At 38.4% G+C, this 17,498-nt stretch overlaps 1 protein-coding gene across 1 annotated transcript in view; it reads left to right on the top strand.

Moving 5' to 3' along the window:
* The window catches only part of PELI2 (pellino E3 ubiquitin protein ligase family member 2), a 161,223-nt gene that overhangs the window by 33,645 nt on the left and 110,080 nt on the right, over nt 1-17,498 (top strand). The window contains exon 2 of the mRNA XM_011385138.2: nt 16,623-16,752. Coding sequence (XP_011383440.1) covers nt 16,623-16,752 — 130 coding nt within the window. The remainder of the gene's footprint in view (nt 1-16,622; nt 16,753-17,498) is intronic.

The following is a 17,498-nucleotide window of genomic DNA, read 5'->3' as shown; positions in this document are numbered from 1 at the left end:
GCTTCCTGTGTTTGTTTCTATGTCTCCTGGTCTTGGTTGGGTGGCCTTTATAGGAGGTGTCCTGTGGAGCCCAGTGGCATAGTCTCCTTGGTCACCTGAACCGGGTATATTCATGTATGTCCCTTGTGTGTGTTGAGTGTGTCTTTCTATTGTAGTTGAGCCTCGATTGCTGTTGGCATATCAGTGGGAGAGGTTGACCCTCGGGCTGATTGTTTATGTGGACTGGCCATGACTACAGTGGAGGAGCTGGTGTGCAGGAGCTTACCCTACAGAGCAGGTTTCGCTTTAGTAGGGCTCTGGTGCCTGCTGTAAGTTTGCCCTTTGAGTATGTCTTTTGTGAAGGTGGTTGCGTGGTGTTCTGGTGTGGTCTGAAGCTAGCTACTAAGTGTGTTGATTCTAGGGCCTCTTGGGAAGGCCTCTGGTGTAGGCCAAGTTCAGCCACTGCCTGTGTCCTGCCTGAGACCACTGGTATGAGCTACAAAGTGATCTGCAGATGGTTGCCACCTGTGCTGGGCTTGAAGGTGCCTAGGAAAGGCTAAGCTGCGAAATGAGGCCGGCTGCTACTAGTGCTGGGCCTGGGGCTGCTTAGCAAGAGGTACAGGGATCACCGAGGCCAGATGCTGCTTGTTTAGGGTTTGTGAACCTTTGAGAGATTTTAGGAAAGCCCTCGGCATGAGCCAAGACAGACCATTTGTATGGATGGGCTCATAAGTTGGGTAGGGCAAAGCCTCAGGGAATCATCAGGGCGAGGCCATCTGTGTTCACCAGGCTGGGTGGCGGGAGAGCTTAACAAAGGAACAGTGGTGTCTGCCAGCACTAATGTCTGTGAGAAAGCTGCCCCTGTAGCCCTCACCCTGAGGCCAGACAATTCAGTTCCTCCCCATATGTCCCTGGCACCTTTCAAGCTGCTGCTCCAGTGCTGGAGCTCAGAGCTAGTGAGTCTGTCAGTGAGAAAGTCCCTGCCTAGCCCTTCAAGAGGAATGTCTGGGACTCCAGCCACCTTCCATCTCAGTCCACTACAATCTCTGCTGGTTTTCACAGCCAGAGGCTGTGGAGACTTCTCTTTCCGGCACTGGAACCCTGGGTTGGGGAGCTTGGTATGGGGCTGGGACCCTTGCTACTCAGAGGAGAACCTCCCAATTTTTAACTGCTGTATGTGTGTGTGGGACCAGCTTGTTCTGTGTCTCCATTCCTACTACCAGTCTGGACGTGGCTTCTATATATCCTTAGTTATAGGATTTCTGTTCAGCTAGACTTCAGATGATTCTTAATGATAGTTGTTCTGTAGCTTAGTTGTAATTTTGATGTGGTCGTGGGAGGAGGCAAGCACAGCGATTACCTATTTTGCCATCTTCAGTTTTCTCTGAACACTTTTGACCATTGTTTCCCCATGTTTAACTGGTACCATGTGCTTTGTTTTTGGTGCTTCGTTGTTATTTTACACAGACTTGTTTTAGAAGAATACTGTATTGTGTTATACATTTCTCAAGGGACTGAACTTGCTACCCATGTTGCATGAGCTTGATAATACCTCAGCCACTGGAATGTACCTGTTCAGCCAGGACGTGAAGTCAGAGTGTTTGGGTTTTCATTCCAGCTCTGTAATGGTGGACACGTTACTTAACCAGGGCCTCAGTTTCTCCTTGATTGGATGAGGCTATTACCAGGGTCTCCTCCATAGGATTGTTAAGACGATTAAACTGGTTAATACATGTGAAGTGCTTGGAACAGTGTCAGGTAATAAGTTATAGCTATTATCTTGACTAAAGCTACGAACCAAATTATTAAATTATTAGTAGAGTTTATTTAAGAAGACAATGCAAGTTTGAGGCTTAAGCAAAATGAGGTTAAGTTCCTCTTCACCAAGGTACCCCAAAATACACCTAAATATTATACCTGAAATGTTCTTGATGTTCTCTCATGAAATGGCCTAATATTGAGCAGTCCACAGTTGCTCTAGTCCACAGGGTCATTCAGGAACCTGGTTTCTTTCATGTTGTTGGTGTCAGAAAGTTGGTCTCATTCACATAGTACAAGCTATCCTATTTCCCATCTGTGTTCCAGCCCTTAGAGGAGAGAAAGGTTAGGGGTAAGTGGTTTCATCTTTAAGGAGAGGAACCAGAAATTGTACGCGTCACTTACTGTCCTATTCCATTGTCCTAAACAGTCATCTGACCATACTTAGCTGCAAGGGAAACTTAAGGGACTTTCCTCTTATGGACTTCTTAGAGTCCCAACTCTGCCACTGAATAGCTGTGAGACTTTAAGAAAGTTGCTTAACCTCTCTGTGCCTATTTTCTTTAAAATGGGATAATAGGAGTATGTACTTCATAGGGTTATAGTGAAGATTACATTAAGTTTACACAAGTAAAGCGTTCAGGACAGTGCCTGGCTCAATGGAAGCATTTAAATGCCACTGATTGTGGCTATTATTTTACTGAAAAGAAGAAGGGAGAATGAGTATTGGGGGACACTGAGCAGTCTCTTGTATAGGAGGAAAACCAGACATGTGGGCTCCCTAATGTAACTCATTACCTGAGGTTTCTAAGTGGTAGCTTTACTGTGATTACTGTAGGTCCCAGGAACTTTTAGGCTCCTCCTCCCTTGCACAGGTCTTGGTTAGGCCTCCCTTGGGTCAGTATGAGAAAGGTTTTTGAGCTGTGTTTATGGTTTTGACCTCTCAAATTTTATTTCTAGTTTTGTCTTCACTGTAGCTTGTCATTAGTATACCAAAGAAGTAAATTAAAGGAAAGATTTCCTTTACAACTATATTAATCTATAATTATAACATTAATTCTTCCTTGTAGTAAATCTAGTAGTAAAATGATGGCTATAAACTGAAGTTTCTTATATTAATGTCCATTTCCAGTTGATATCAATTAGAAAATATGTATTAATGGAAAAGGCACTTGGCAGTTATTTCTGACTCCTGCTTTTTCTTCAAGACATTATCTTTTAATAACACAGTGGGCTGCATGATATATATACACACATCAACCTTGGCAGTTCCCAAACTTTGCTGCTTAGAGCACTATTCTAGGAAGTGGTTATGTATGTGCCATGATAGAATATTAATTTGGTCAAATAAGTTTGAAAAATACTGCATGCAGTATGTGCCACATGGAGATTCATAGGGCATATTAGCATGTTGAAAACTGAGAAGGATATTTCTTTAACTCACCTGATAAACTCTGGTGAAAGTGAACTTTTTTGACTTATTGGCTTGTTTTTGAGTAGCACTACTATAACTGTTCTGAAAAACAGGATTCTGGTTTGGGCAGTATGAAGAATCCTGATCTACCTCAAAGTTTAGTCCATATCAGGCTACTAATTCTATGAATTGGCTGAAATTCCTGCTTTTATTGGTCATCAGCATCAAGGTGTACAAATAAAGCCTAACACCCTATTCATCTGGAGAGACAGTATCAGGAAGATGGTCCCATGTAGGAGAAATTGAAGTTTGACACTGTCTGATTAGTGGTGTGAAGATTTCTTTTCTTCTAGGAGTTAATCCAGAAACAAATTTTTTAGATATAAAATTCTCAAAAGTCTGTTTGTACTCTAATAATAAGTGACATGAGTTAAAAATTTGACTAAGGTTCTATATAAAAGAATTAAGTATACTCATGTCAAGAATGTTTTGTAGAAGTTTAAAACTTGGGAAATTTTTAAAATTTAAAAAGTACAAAAATGATAGATGCAGAGTTTTTGTAGAGTAACAGCTTTTTCAGCTGTGAAAAGCCTAGTTCTACTTGTCAGCGAGAGATACCTCATGCATAAATGGTGTTTGTGAATGTAACTATTTACCATTTTAGACACATTGCAGCCTTCTATTAAGTATAAATTTAAATCTTCCCATCTTAAAGATTGATTTTATTTCTGGGTCTTGTTTCAGATCCAAATTGAGCAATACTGTACCATTAGAAATTAAAACAATCAGGCCACCTTATTTAATAAAATACCTGCTTTTTAAAATGTTTAATTTTAATTTTAAATACATTTAGGAGATATAGAAAATATAAGTAAGAATTAAATCACATAATTATACTGTCTATGAATAATCATTTTTAATATTTTGGTGTATTTCAGTTTTTCCTATGAATAATATTTTGAAGATATTAGTGATACTACATGTACATTTTGTAAAATTATTTTTCATTGCTATTAAGAATTTGTGGTAAATATAATTTCATCATGTAGAATTACATTATCTGCTTAAACCATTGATATCGACTATTTAGGTTATTTATCGTTTTTTTGCTGTTTGATATAATGATAAAGTTAACATCTTGTTGTATAAAACTTGACTTGCATTTCAACACTGAGGATAGATTCCCTCAATTAGAATTACTAGGTCAAGGAACATGGGGACTCTTATCAGGGTGTTGACACATGTTGCTAAATTATTTTGCAAGGAGATTGTACCATTTAAGATTCTTACCGGTGGTGTATAGAATACTGTGTCACTTCAATAGTTTAGTAATTTTTTTTGGCGAATAATGAAATCTTGCTTTCATTTGCATGTTTTTGATTGCTGATGTGGTCAAACATTTTTTAAAAATATTTATTAGCTTTTTTTCTCTGATTTTCTATTCATGTTCTTTGCCTGTTTTTCTGTTGTGTATTTGTGGGGATGTCTGTTTTCTTTTATTTGTAAAACATTTACCTATCAAAGTTACCAAGTTTTTGTCATATTATTGTCAGTATTTTTTCTAGTTTTGTTTTATGTATAATTTTAAAATTTTTGAAGTTTCAGATTTTTACGTATTTAAGTGTACCAGTCTTTTTCTTTGTAATTTTTTCCATTGCTTTTATGTTTCGAACTTTATTTCTGATTCAGGGATACTATAAATAATCAACTTTGCTGCTTCTTTAGTTTTATGACTTGTTCACATTTACCCTGTGAGTATTTTAGATTTCATTTTGTGGTACAATGTAGGATGCAGCTCTAAACAGTTTTTTTTTTTTTTTTCTTTTACAGTAGGTAGTTTCTGCTGGTGATCCTTTCTTCATTTTCTGTTACTTTCTTATATAGTAAAGGGTCTTTTTTCTAGAGAGAAATATCTTCTGTTCCGTTGATTTGTGGTTTTTGTTCTCAAGTAATACATAATTTTTATTATAACAATAACACTAGTTTTATATGTTCTTTTCCTACAGTTAATATCCCTTATTTCTAATTCAATATTTTTGCTTAGGCTAGGACTTTCGGACCAGTGTTTAGTAACAAAACATCCTGTTTTGTTCTTGATTTTTAATATAAATGCTTTTACTGTTCTACATTTAAGTAATATGGGAAGGAAATGTCCTTTTAGTCTTGGCCCTTAAAAACATTAATCGAGAATGGATAAAGAATTTTATTAAATGCCTGTTCAGTATCTGTATTAAATCTGAATTTAGAAGTTGTTTATAAAGTGAATTTTTATCAGTGAATCACACTTTGCCAGAAATTACATTGTAAATTCCAAAATGTGTCCCTAGAGAAAATGCTTTGGCCTCGAGCAAAATATATTTTTTGATGCCAACATGTTTCCTTTCCCTCAAAAGGCACTAGGACATTTTCTTAATTGCCAGACAGGGAGAAAAAAACATCTTCAAGCAAGAGATGGAGTTTGAGAATGTCTTCTAGTCCTTGATATTATTCAGAGGAACTCTTAGAAACACAGTATCCCAAAATTGTCAAATTCCAGAAATGCTGAGGGCAGAATTGCACTAGGATTCAGAATCCCACTACCAATTGGCTATGTGACTTTGAAGGTGCCTCTTTATTTGACTTGCTTGAGCATTTGTACCAGTCCAATAGAAATTTTGGGATGATGGAAATCTTCTATAGCTCTGCCATCCAGCATGGTAGCCACTTGAAATATGGCTCATGTGAAGAACTAAATGTATAATTTTGTTAAAATTTAAATGACCCTGTGTGGGCAGTGCAGATCTACACAATGAATTAGTGCATAGCTAAGGTCATCTGTGGCTCTCAAACCGTGCCTCTCTTAATATGGCTTAGAAATTTCCTAAGAATTGTCTTATATTTTAAGAATTTGTTAACTGGAAGATTTGGAGTGGGCGGGGGGTTCTGTTGTATTCTGATTCTTAAGTTCTTGACAATATACTTCCTGTATATACATTGTATATATGCTATTGACTGATTGCTCTATCCACGTAAAAATAATGTATTATTTGTGGTAATTGACAACTTAATGTATTTGTGGTAAAGGTTTTCTTTTTCCTTTTTGCAGCTGGTGGCCTAATGCTCCCAACCAAAATTAACTTCTTGATAGTATGCATTGTAGCACTAAAGGGTTGGTTGTTACAAAAATCATTTACTACAGAAAAGCTCAGGAGCCCTTTTGTGTAATTGACCGATTCACCTACTACTTTGCTGTTAAAAAATGAAGTTTTTTTGAGTGCTACCAGTTCTTGAAATAAACTTGATTTTTGTATACATTTTTATTTCTAATATTTTTTAATTTTGTATTTCAGCTATTAGTTATACATAGATGTCCTAGAAATAGAAAAATCTTAAGAAAAGTTTTACAAAAGGGAGTAAATCCATGCATCATTATGCATGTTGTAAACCCACAAATTTGTAGTTCATTAAAAAGTATTCTTGGTATAAAATCACTCCCCAAAATTCTGTCATGAGGAATTGAATAAAGCTAATATATTTTATAACAAATTGTCTTGAGAACTTAATTGTATGCAGTATCAATTCTATATCTTTTTAGTAAGTAATTTGTCAGGGCATTGCCTAATAATGTTCAAAAATTGAATTTGCTTCTTCTGGCATGTTCGTATTTCTAGGAATTTTTAAAAATCCTCTATGCATACTCTAAAAGTTTAAAGTAAATAAACATTAGTAAAGTAAAGCATATATCAGTGATTCTTTTTAGGAGTAGTAAGAGGTATGCCGTGAAATTTTTAAAAAGGAAAGGAGATTGGAAATAATTATTTTAATAGGAATAAGTATAATAAGTTATGATACAGAAGAAATTCCAATGCTAGTTTTAATTTCTGGCTTTAATACTTACTCAAACTTTGTGCCAATAACCAAATTTCTTTGTACTATCAGGTTCTTTATTTGAAATGCCCATAGCTTAGTACATGTTAAATGAGAGTTTAATGCCAGTTTAAGATGTTTCCTGTTCAGGCAGCCTTTGAGATGCTCACTTTTTAGAAGCCTCTTACTATCGTAGAAGTTGTGTGTAAACAGATTTAAAAGAATGCTCTTCCAAATAATTACTAATTTTATCTTAATTCTTTATGTCTAAATTTGGTTTTTGGAGATTAAGACCTCTGTATACACATTATATAGCTTATCTGAGGGACCGTAAATTTTAATTGACATAATGATTGAAAAGAAAAACTAAGATGTACAATTAGATTTTGAAGAAATATGATTTTTTTAAAAAAAATTCATTTTCATATAGCCAATTTAAAAAGGGACACATTTGAAATTATCTCTAATTTTAGACTTTTTCCTTCAGAATGAATGATGGATATTTATTTATACTGTCCATGTCTTTAGCCCAAAGTCTTTAGTACTGAGGAAGTTACTTAGGTTAATTCGCTTTTGAAAAGCAGAGTATCATTTAATTTTGCCATATGATGCTATGTAACATATCATCCCCAGACTCAGTGACTTAAAACAACGATCATTTATTCTCATGAATCTGGATTGGTTGAGGTGTCTGTTTTTAGGCTGTGATGGAGTGGCTTTGCTTCATGCTGCATTTCAGTGGTTTGGGTCTACTCCGTATAAAGTCATGGTGAGAGGCATGTCTTCAGGGTGGAGTGAGAATTGGGACCAATAGTTCAGTTTATCACATAAAATTTATATCCCTGACCATCTTAATTTAGGTGAGAAGAGGCTAAAATAAGCAAGTGTTAAAGTGATGGAGTATGTGGGATTTAATCTGGTTTTCAAAATTATGAATTGGTAAACCATATAAAGAACTATGGAATATAAGATAGTACTAATTCAAGAATAAGATCTGATAAATCATTATCTGGTTATTTTTGAATTGTACAAATCTTGTACTATATCAAATCCATTTCTTGCTACACTTTGTTTTTTTTCTCTTCATGTGATATTTTCTTTTAGGAATCAAAAATTACTGCAAGATAATACTTAAAAAATTTTTTTACCCAAAGGGTAAAAAATAGGTTCTTTGACATAAAGCACTAATTTTATATTAATACATAATCAGAGGTATTTTGGAAGCCAACGGCAGAATAAAAGAAGTCTTAAATGTTTTAAGAGTAACATAAATAGCCTTGCCTCTCCTGACTTGTTCTGTACCTTCAAGTGTTCAGTGAAAAAAACGCTGCTCTTGGCCCTCCAGCAAGTTAAAAAATCAAAAGATTCGATACAGTAAAGAACTTTATCTTGTGTGATTCACTGAAAGTACCAATTTGAAAAGGAAAAGGCAGGAGAAAGACTTCACAGAAGCAAATGGCTGTGAGATAATAAAGATTATTCTTTTCATGAAGTTTCTTTAGATTTTAGGTAGACTGGATTTGCTTTGCATGTTCTTTAGTTGGCCTGTTTGGAGAAAGAAGCAGGTAGGGAAGTGTGACTCTACTGGGTCCATAGGAGTTGAATAAATGCAGGAAAGAACAGTGGTTGCCCAGAGGTCGGTATAGGTTTGGCACTAATGAAGCTGAGCTGGACAGATTTGCCCTTATCTCCCAATGCCACACTGTACTGGAACCCGAACCTTAGAATGCTGTTTTGCCTTTCAACTTTATAGGGAAGGAAAGCGAGGTTCTGAGGAGTTCAGGGATTTGGATGAAGTCACATACGGGATTAAAGTGAGGTTCTGAGAAGTTCAGGGACTTGTGCAAAGTCGCATGTGAGATTGGATGCAGAGCCAGCATATGGTCCGCCTCTTGCTTTCACACCGTAACTTTTGCTGCAGGAGGGCTGGGTGAAAGTGTGTGGGTGTACGAACCCTGGAAGAATGGCCTAAAAGCTACTGAGCGTGGGGGTAGTATTGTGATCCTGATTAAACTTTTTAATGTTTTGTCTTGGGAAATATTTTGTATGGGGAAATTAGAATACCTCAAGATACGAAAAAGGCAGTCTGAAAGTATAACTGCCATATCGCAACTGCTGCAAATATGTGGGAGTCTTTTGGAACTGTAGCATCATGGAAAAGCCAGTAGTTAAAATAAGAGCCACAACCTTCACCTTTCCTGCATAGAATGCCAGTATTGTCGTTGGACGAAATGCCTTCGGTGTCCATATTGAATGGAAATGTTTGAAAGAGGCTTGGGAATCTCTTTTTAAAACTGAATTTGTAACTTTGTGTTGCTCTCTTTATCGCTGGAGAAACTGGGGCCCATCCTAGGTACTCTTGGAGCAGCACCAGCTAGGAAAAGAATTAGAGCTAGAATTCCTGTTTCTTCATCCCTACACCACATCATTATTTCCATACTCGTGTGATGACCTTTATTGAGCCCCATCTCAGTTTTAAGGTACCATGTACTATGAAGTCGCGGCGGGGCGGGCGGGGAGGGGGGGGGGGGGCGCGCGTTATGCAAAGAAATAGGAAACTCAAAGAGCATCCAGTCTAAATAGTGTAAAACAAATAGAAAATTGGCCTGTGTTGTCACACAGCTCTGTTATAGACAACTATTATTAAGATTCCTTGACTTAGATCACATGTATAGACCATGCCAAGACACTATGGCAGTGTCCTAATTCAAAACTTACTGTTCTGATTTATATTTTTGCCATTGTGTTTTGTAACCAATTTTCATTAGCATTTATCAATATCGTTTGATCTTTTTTTTTTTGCTTTACCTTGTCTGTCTCTCCACCTGACTGTCATCAAGAGACAAGGTGTCTTTTTGTATCCTTAGCCCCTTAGCAACACTCAGCCCTGGGGCCTGACTCATCTGAGGCACTTTACTAGATGTATTCTACAAAGAATATAGATTTTTATATTCAATAGATCTTAAATAGCTACTTGGAGCAAAGACCATTTCCAACCAGAAATGGGACATTGAGGATTTTCATTTTAAGGCCAAGCCCAAGAAGGTTTTCTGAATAAATTGATGTTTAAAAAGCAGCAGCAGGGCATCATCAGAGGGGATAGACTGTTACGGTGCTGCCATCATTAGTTCTCTGGCCGGAAACGAAAGTCTGCTGTTTGTTTTATGAGACCCTACAATATACAGCATTTGTTGTGTTCCTGGGCTTTATCTATAAAGTTGTTCGACCAGGGCAAGTCCAGATGTGTACAATAGGTTAAATAATAGGGAGTTAGGACTATAATAATGTAAAGCCACTCTCAGACACTTACTGGTTTCTGTGCATTTTCTTACACACAGTTGCAATAGTGCACTCACTATTGTAAGTTAGCTGTGCTCCTTTAAGACAGGTGCTACGTTGCAGGGGTTTATCAAACTCTGTGTCCTGCCTTCACGTCTCTTTAGTATCACTGACTGATCATCTGCATTGCACAGTCTGCTTTTTGGTTAAAGTAGTTGCTTGTAATTTATCTGTGCAAGTGACAAAGATATTGCTTTCAGTCTGTAATGAGAAGCAGGCTGCCTCTGGAACCTGATCATTTGATGCTGATGACACCTCCACTCTGGAGCCCACATTCTCTTTCCCAGTTCCGCGTGGATGCTGCTCTGCGAGTTCAGACTAGTTAACGTCAAATGTGATGCCTCCAAATGTGACTGGGAGCCCCCAGCACCCCCTCTCTCGCTGTTGTTTTCTATAGAAAATTCTTTTGGACAAATGTATTTTTAGGTGACAGGCATCTTCTCAAGACTGTAACTTTGTGTTGTATTCCAAGAAATGCCTTGAATTAAAAATTGTCAGTGTTCTTTACTGGAAAGAGTGACATTTGGAGTCAGACAGAACCAGGTTTTAGACTTGGGTTTTGTGCTCTGTCCTAACCATGCAAGTTTGTGTGTTCAACCATTCAAGCCTTTTATCTGTCCACTAGGAGTAATAACTCCCTACAGGATTTCTTGACACATAGTTAAGTGCATGGCAAATGCTATTAAAAAAACAATACACGAACTCTGAATTTTAAACCAAGGAAAACGCCTCATTACTCTGTGAGGTTTCCTACACACGTTTTTCATTGTTCTTTGCAGCTTCCAAATACCTTTACTGTTACAACCAAACATTTGCTCTGCATGTATAAAGAGTTAAATTTCCATCACACATTTACTAGATAAGTGGATGTTTTTAAGTCCAGATTTTTTTCGTAATGTGAAACTTGAAAGGCAACTTGTGGGTTTGAATTGAAGCACCCACGTTCAGCAGCTGAAACAGGTGTGTAAGCGCCACTTGGCAATCTTATTTCTCCAAACATCCTGGCTGAAAAGCTTGCCAGGCAAGGGAACATTCTGATTTTCTTTGGTGGAATGATAACTTTGCCTTTGTAAGCAGAATCTCATCTTTCTGTCCGAGCTGTACTCCACCATACAAAAGGATGGCCCTTCTGTCTCATCATGTAGTTGGTATAGGGGTTTCGGTGCCTACCCCATGCCCCGTGCATTGCACCAGGTGCTGGAGATGGACTTCTCCTTCCTTAACGGGAGGAGGGGCCACATGGCTGGGAAGCGGGGGTGGAGGAAGGGGCAGGAGAAGATTCAGTGATAATGTTCAGGAGGAGGTGACAGTATTTAACTTGAATTAGGTCAGGAGACGAAGGAGAGACTGGGCAGGGAGAGGGAGACTGTGCTGAAGGATTGGGGCTTGTTCCAGGCATGTATTGCTGTATAACCAGCTACCCCAAATTTAGTGGCTTGAAACAACCATTTTATTTATTACCCGATTCTGTGGGTCAGGAATTTGGGCAGTGCTCAGCTGGGCAACTCTGCCTCATGTATGAACTGCGGTCACTTGGTGGGAGTCAGCTGATGGATGGACTGGTCTGGAAGGCCCAGTATGGCTTCACTTAACATGTGGTTGTAAGGCTGGGCTCAGCTGTGACTGTCAAGTGGGACGCCTACATGTGGCCTCCCCAGCATGGTAATCCCAGATTTCTTATGTGGCGGCTCAAGACTCCCAAGAGACCCAGGCAGGAACTGCAAGGCTTTTTCATTTCCTGGCTTTGGAAGCGTCAGACTGTCGCTTCCTCCCCATTCTGGTGGTAAGCTAGTCACTGGTAAGGCCAGCCTAGGTTTAGGAAGAGGAGCTTAGACTCACCTCTCAGAGGGATAAGTAATGGGAATTTGTGGCCATCTTTGACTTATCACAGTGTGTTCCTTGATGGGAGACTTTAAGAGGAGACAGTTGGATGGGGTTGTGGATGCCTGATGCACTTTTAGATTTGGAGGCAAAGATCATGATAGTGGATTGAAGATTCAGCAAGTGTTGGAAGTGGGGCAGTGGGTGTGAAATACTCTTCCAAGATTCTTGGCTGTAAGGAGAACATGAGAATGGGAGTGGACATCAGAGTAAGACACATGGTTGGAGGGGTTTGCTTGTTTATAACTTTGCTTGTTTACTTTGAAGATGGGCGAGGTGACCAATGACCCAATCTTTTCCAAATCGTATTTGTACATTATTGTTCTACTAACAATAGGTTAACACTGTTGAAATTCTCTCTTTTCTTTGGTGATAACAATTTTCTGCTGGTTCTTCTGGCTGTGACTGATAAGGGGTTATTTCTTTAAATGGTTATTTCTGAGGATATGTCCTTTTCTTCTTTACTTCTTTATTCTGTACCTTTATCTCTTATACTCTCATGACTTTAACCGCCATCTGTATGGCGAAGGCACCCAAGTCTGTAACTTCTCTTGCCTCCTACCTGTCTTACCCTGGATGTCCCTATAATTGCCATTCCTCTTTTTAGTGATGCCAACACCCTAGCCAAGCCCACAAGCCTATATGACATTCCCTTTCTCTGTCCCTTGCTCTGTGTTGCCAAATAGGTTACCAAGTACTATTGATTTTTTTTGTCATTAAAACCAAGGTTCTCCGCTGTGGCTGCAAGTTAGCATCACATGGAGCCCTATCCCAGAACTACTGAATCAGACTCTCTTAGACTTAGGCCTGTTTTTATAAACCATCCCTGGTGATTCTGATGTTCACCCGCATTGAAAACAACTCTCAGAAAATTTTCTCTAAACCTCCAACTCATTTCTGCCATCACTGCTTTGGTTCAGGCTTTTAGAATTTCCTGTAGCTGCCACAACAAATTACCACCAACTTGGTGGCTTAAAATAACTTATTGTCTCATTGTTTTGGAGGCTTCAAGCCTGGAATCAAGGTGTTGGCAGGGCCATGCTGCCTCTGGAGGTTCTAGGGGAGGAGCCTTCCTTGCTCCTTTAGACTTCTGATGGCTCCAGGCATTCTTTGGCTTGTGATTGCCAACTCCAGTCTCTGCTTTATCTTCACGCAGTAATTTCCTTCCTCCCCCTGTGTGTCTACACTGTATGTCTCTAATAAAGACACCTGTCATTGGATTTAGGGCCAGCAATCTAGAATGATCTCATTTTGAGATCCTTAATTTAACTACATCTGGGACACGGATATATCTAATTTAACATTTGGGACACGGATATAACTATCATAACCTCCTGTGGTTATGATAGTTCTCCCATCCGATCGTCTGAACTCTAATCTGGATGTCCATCCTGTACTGTGCTGCAATTACTTCAGACTGCAGGTCTTCGAATAAGGTCATTTTCAATGTTTTGTTATGTTGATGAGATGCCAAGGGAACTTAACTCTTGTTTATATTAATTAGCCTATAGTAAAATTGATTTCGTTATACCTTGTTTTGCTCAAAGTTGCAGAACCTATTGACATTACTTGAGGACTTATTGTATAGCCAATCATGTTAGTCCTTTGCTTAAATCTTTCCAGATTCCCCAGTGCCCTCAGGATAAAAAGCCATGCATGGCCCTTATCGTGGAGTACCAGCCTGTCATATTCTGGTTCCTGCCTACCTTTTACCCTCCTTTCCTACTATTTCCTCTGCTCTTGAACTTTCTGCTCTCACAGTACTGAACGATGGACAGTTTTAGCCTTTGTATTTACTGTTGCCCCAGTATATATACTCCCTGTTTAGTCTTGTTCAAATTTCGGGAGTTCAAGCAGTGTCTCCTCCATGAAGCCTTCCCCAGTGCCTCTTCCCATATGTTTTGTGCGACTAGTGCATAAAGCAACTAGTGCAGTCACATAAGTCTTTTATCACACTGGTTTTTGCGCCTTTCCTTTTAACAGAGAGTTCTGTGAAGACAGGGAAGCCGATCTTCACCTTTGTAGCCCTGGTACTTGGCATTATAAATATTGAATGAATAACCATGTGGCTTAACCTAATTAGAAACTCGTCTCATCATAACACTGATTTTTCCACTGTTACCTTATTTCCAATAGGGCTTTTCACTGATCATCATCTAGATGTATTAAGCGAGTAGCCAGTGCAAGTAGACTGGCATGTTATTTGCTTAACCTGAAGTATCTGTGCATCTCTTCTCAGGCAATTTAAATTAAAATGTTTCTACATAAGTTAAGGTTGACATTTCTGGTTTTTGTGCTTTTCCCTTTATATTAGATGTGGCTTTGGAGTTGTGTAAGTTGCAGAAACCAACCCGAGTTAGCTGAAACTAAAAAGAATTTCATGAACAAGGGTCAGTACATCTGGGCCAATGGAAGCCTTAAGGACCCGTTCTCTGTCCATCTCTCTTTGCTGCTTTTTCTGTCTATCTGCTTCATTCCTTACTTTCTCTGCTTCTTCATCCATGTAACAAATTGTGACATCTTCACAGCTCTTATGATTGCATTTTACGGCTCTAGCCATCCACAGAGACTGGGGGGTTGTCTTTCCATTCTATTTTTTGTGTTTTCTGGGATAAGAATGTCATTGGCCAGCCTGGGCCAGATGTCCATCTTTGGCTAGGATGGTGGGGAGGGTGCTGGCCTGGCCATTCACATTCACACAGCTGGGGCTCACCTCGGGGAGGTAAGGGATAGATTCTCCAGGAGGGAGTGTTGTAAGCAGAAACATAAAGAGTGTCTGCCCTACTGTAACTATGTATGTTAGATCCTGTAACCTAATGGTAGGTAGTTGAGAGGAAGATGCATCAGAGAGCTGGAGGACCATGCGGGGCCAGATCTTATACCACTTGCCTCTGGGCTACAGTGGTGAAAATGTTCCTCTGAATTGTTTAGAGTCCTGACTTTAATTGATTCACATGTTCTCTTAATACAGAATGTTCATCTTGATTTAAGTGGTAAGGAAATATATTAAAACGAAGTGGGTTTGTAATAGTTGCTTACTCATGGATGCACTCATTATACTAATGATCACAAATATGTTGAAAAAATAATGTACGTTATTCTGATCTTGCCTCAGCAGAAGGAGATGAGTGAACTTGAAATAAATTGTCTCTGTATTCTAGAGACATTTTTATGTAGCTTATGCTCCTTGATAGAAATGGTAACAGATTAAAAACACAGCAGAAGTAACTTCTGGTGATAATTTAAATCCATTGCCATCTTACTGTAGCTATTGAATTGTAAAACAAACACAGAAAACCCCTTGGTTTCAACTTTTACTATTCTCAGCAGGATTCACATCCCCTCTTTGCCAAACTGGCCACTATGCTTTTCTGGGTGTGAGTGGATGAATGGCAAAGGCACGGGTGTTAGGACAGGGACAAGCCACCAGATGTGCCGCCCCTGACTTTGGTGTTCTGAGGGAGCCTTAGAGCTGTCATATTTATCTATGTAAATTTTTAATGATTCCCTAGTCTTCTTTTCATTCTCTTGAAAAGAATTGCCAAGCCAGAGATCGAGAGTAGTTATGTGAGTGTGGCAGGCAACATGAGACAGCAGTCAGAACATACAGAAACTGGTTAATCCAGAGTTAGAAAATATAGTTGAAAACTGAAATACTGCAATCCTGCATTTATTTTAAACACTGGTATTAGTTTAAGGTATTAATGCAGGAAATCTGCTTAAGGACATTATATGTTTTCCATATGACTTTTAAAATTATTTAACAGTTTGTGAATTAAAACTCATCTTTTTAACCTTTGGGCCATTTTATGGGCAAACACTCTAGTAGAGTCATATTTTATGTTTATTTTTTGCAAGCTACTTTTTGCTAACCTGACAGTGTAGGCTTCAAACAGAAATAGGAATGAGTGTAGGGAATTCAGAACTTTTAAGAATACAAGTAACTAAATTTAGTCTCCTTACAAAGATCCTACAGACATCAACATGACTTGAGAGTGAGAGATAAGATTAATTAGTATGCTATTTTCTAACTAGTTCATTTAAAAATATTTCTTGAGTGTTTCTCTGGGGTCCATTAGAACGACGCTTGCTGAACTGAGCCAGCACTAATATGGCCTCTGCAGAATTCTCATTTGCTTATTTATACTCTGTCTCTTTCCAAAAAGATTTGAAGACTTTATAGAATAGGAAACCTATAATTACATTGTACATTACTCTTAAATTAAGTTTCTGGAAGTGATTTGAATTTCATTACAGCTGCAGTCTGTTGTACAACCCTTTTGTGGGGTGTTCAGTTGGCAATTCTTTATGACCATGATAGTCTTTTCCCTTATTCCATCTAACTGTGCTTCTGAAAACTTTTAAAAATCTGCAAATAAGTGAACTCTTTCATCTTCGTTTATAGGTACAATGGTGCTTTACCTAATGGAGACAGAGGCCGGAGGAAAAGCAGATTTGCTCTCTTTAAACGGCCCAAGGCGAATGGAGTCAAACCCAGCACTGTCCACGTGATATCCACACCACAGGCGTCAAAGGTAGGTGGCTCTTGCAGGTGGGAGGGCCTAGGCAGGCAGTGACTCTCCATGATTCCTTGTTATTGTTTGTCCTTTGTCTTAGTTCTCTGTAAGACAGAGTTTCTTAGTCATTAGAAAGGCAGGATAATTCTTGGTTGTAAAGGGCTGTTGTGTGCATTGCAGGATATTTAGCAGCTTCCCTTGGTCTGTTAGATGCCTGTAGCATATCAGTCCCACCCCACCCCAGTTACAACTATGACAACCAAAAATGTCTCCAGACTTTGCCAGATGTCCTCTGAAGTGTGGAGTGAGCAAAAACCTCCTCCCCACCTCATTATAAACCACTAGTTAAAGTTATAGTGAAACCAGCATGTATCAATTTAGAATAGTTGTTATTGAAAGATAAATGATGTTCTTTATCCTAAAATGTGTTTTTTAAATTAAATCTTGGTATAAACTACATTAAGATTTGTTATTTTTCTTCTGTTAATTGAGTAGTGGGTGTTTTCACATAATCTACATGTACATGGAATTGAATTTGTATAATTAGTAGAAAGATTGGAATTAAACAGAGCTAAGTTTTATAAGAAGTCTACTATACATATTTCCTCTCATGAATGTTGAGTGAATAAAATCTTAATTTTTATGATTATTTCATATGTTCTCTGCTATATAAGTGGGATGAAAATCTCAGTTTCCATTTTGGTTGATACATTCTACCTATTAGATTTATGATAATTTTCCTTTTAAACAAATTCTTTAATGTG

Source organism: Pteropus vampyrus, unplaced genomic scaffold, assembly GCF_000151845.1.
Source record: "Pteropus vampyrus isolate Shadow unplaced genomic scaffold, Pvam_2.0 Scaffold15, whole genome shotgun sequence".
NCBI classification, from domain to species: Eukaryota; Metazoa; Chordata; class Mammalia; order Chiroptera; family Pteropodidae; genus Pteropus; species Pteropus vampyrus.
This window is presented reverse-complemented; position numbering and strand designations above follow the sequence as displayed.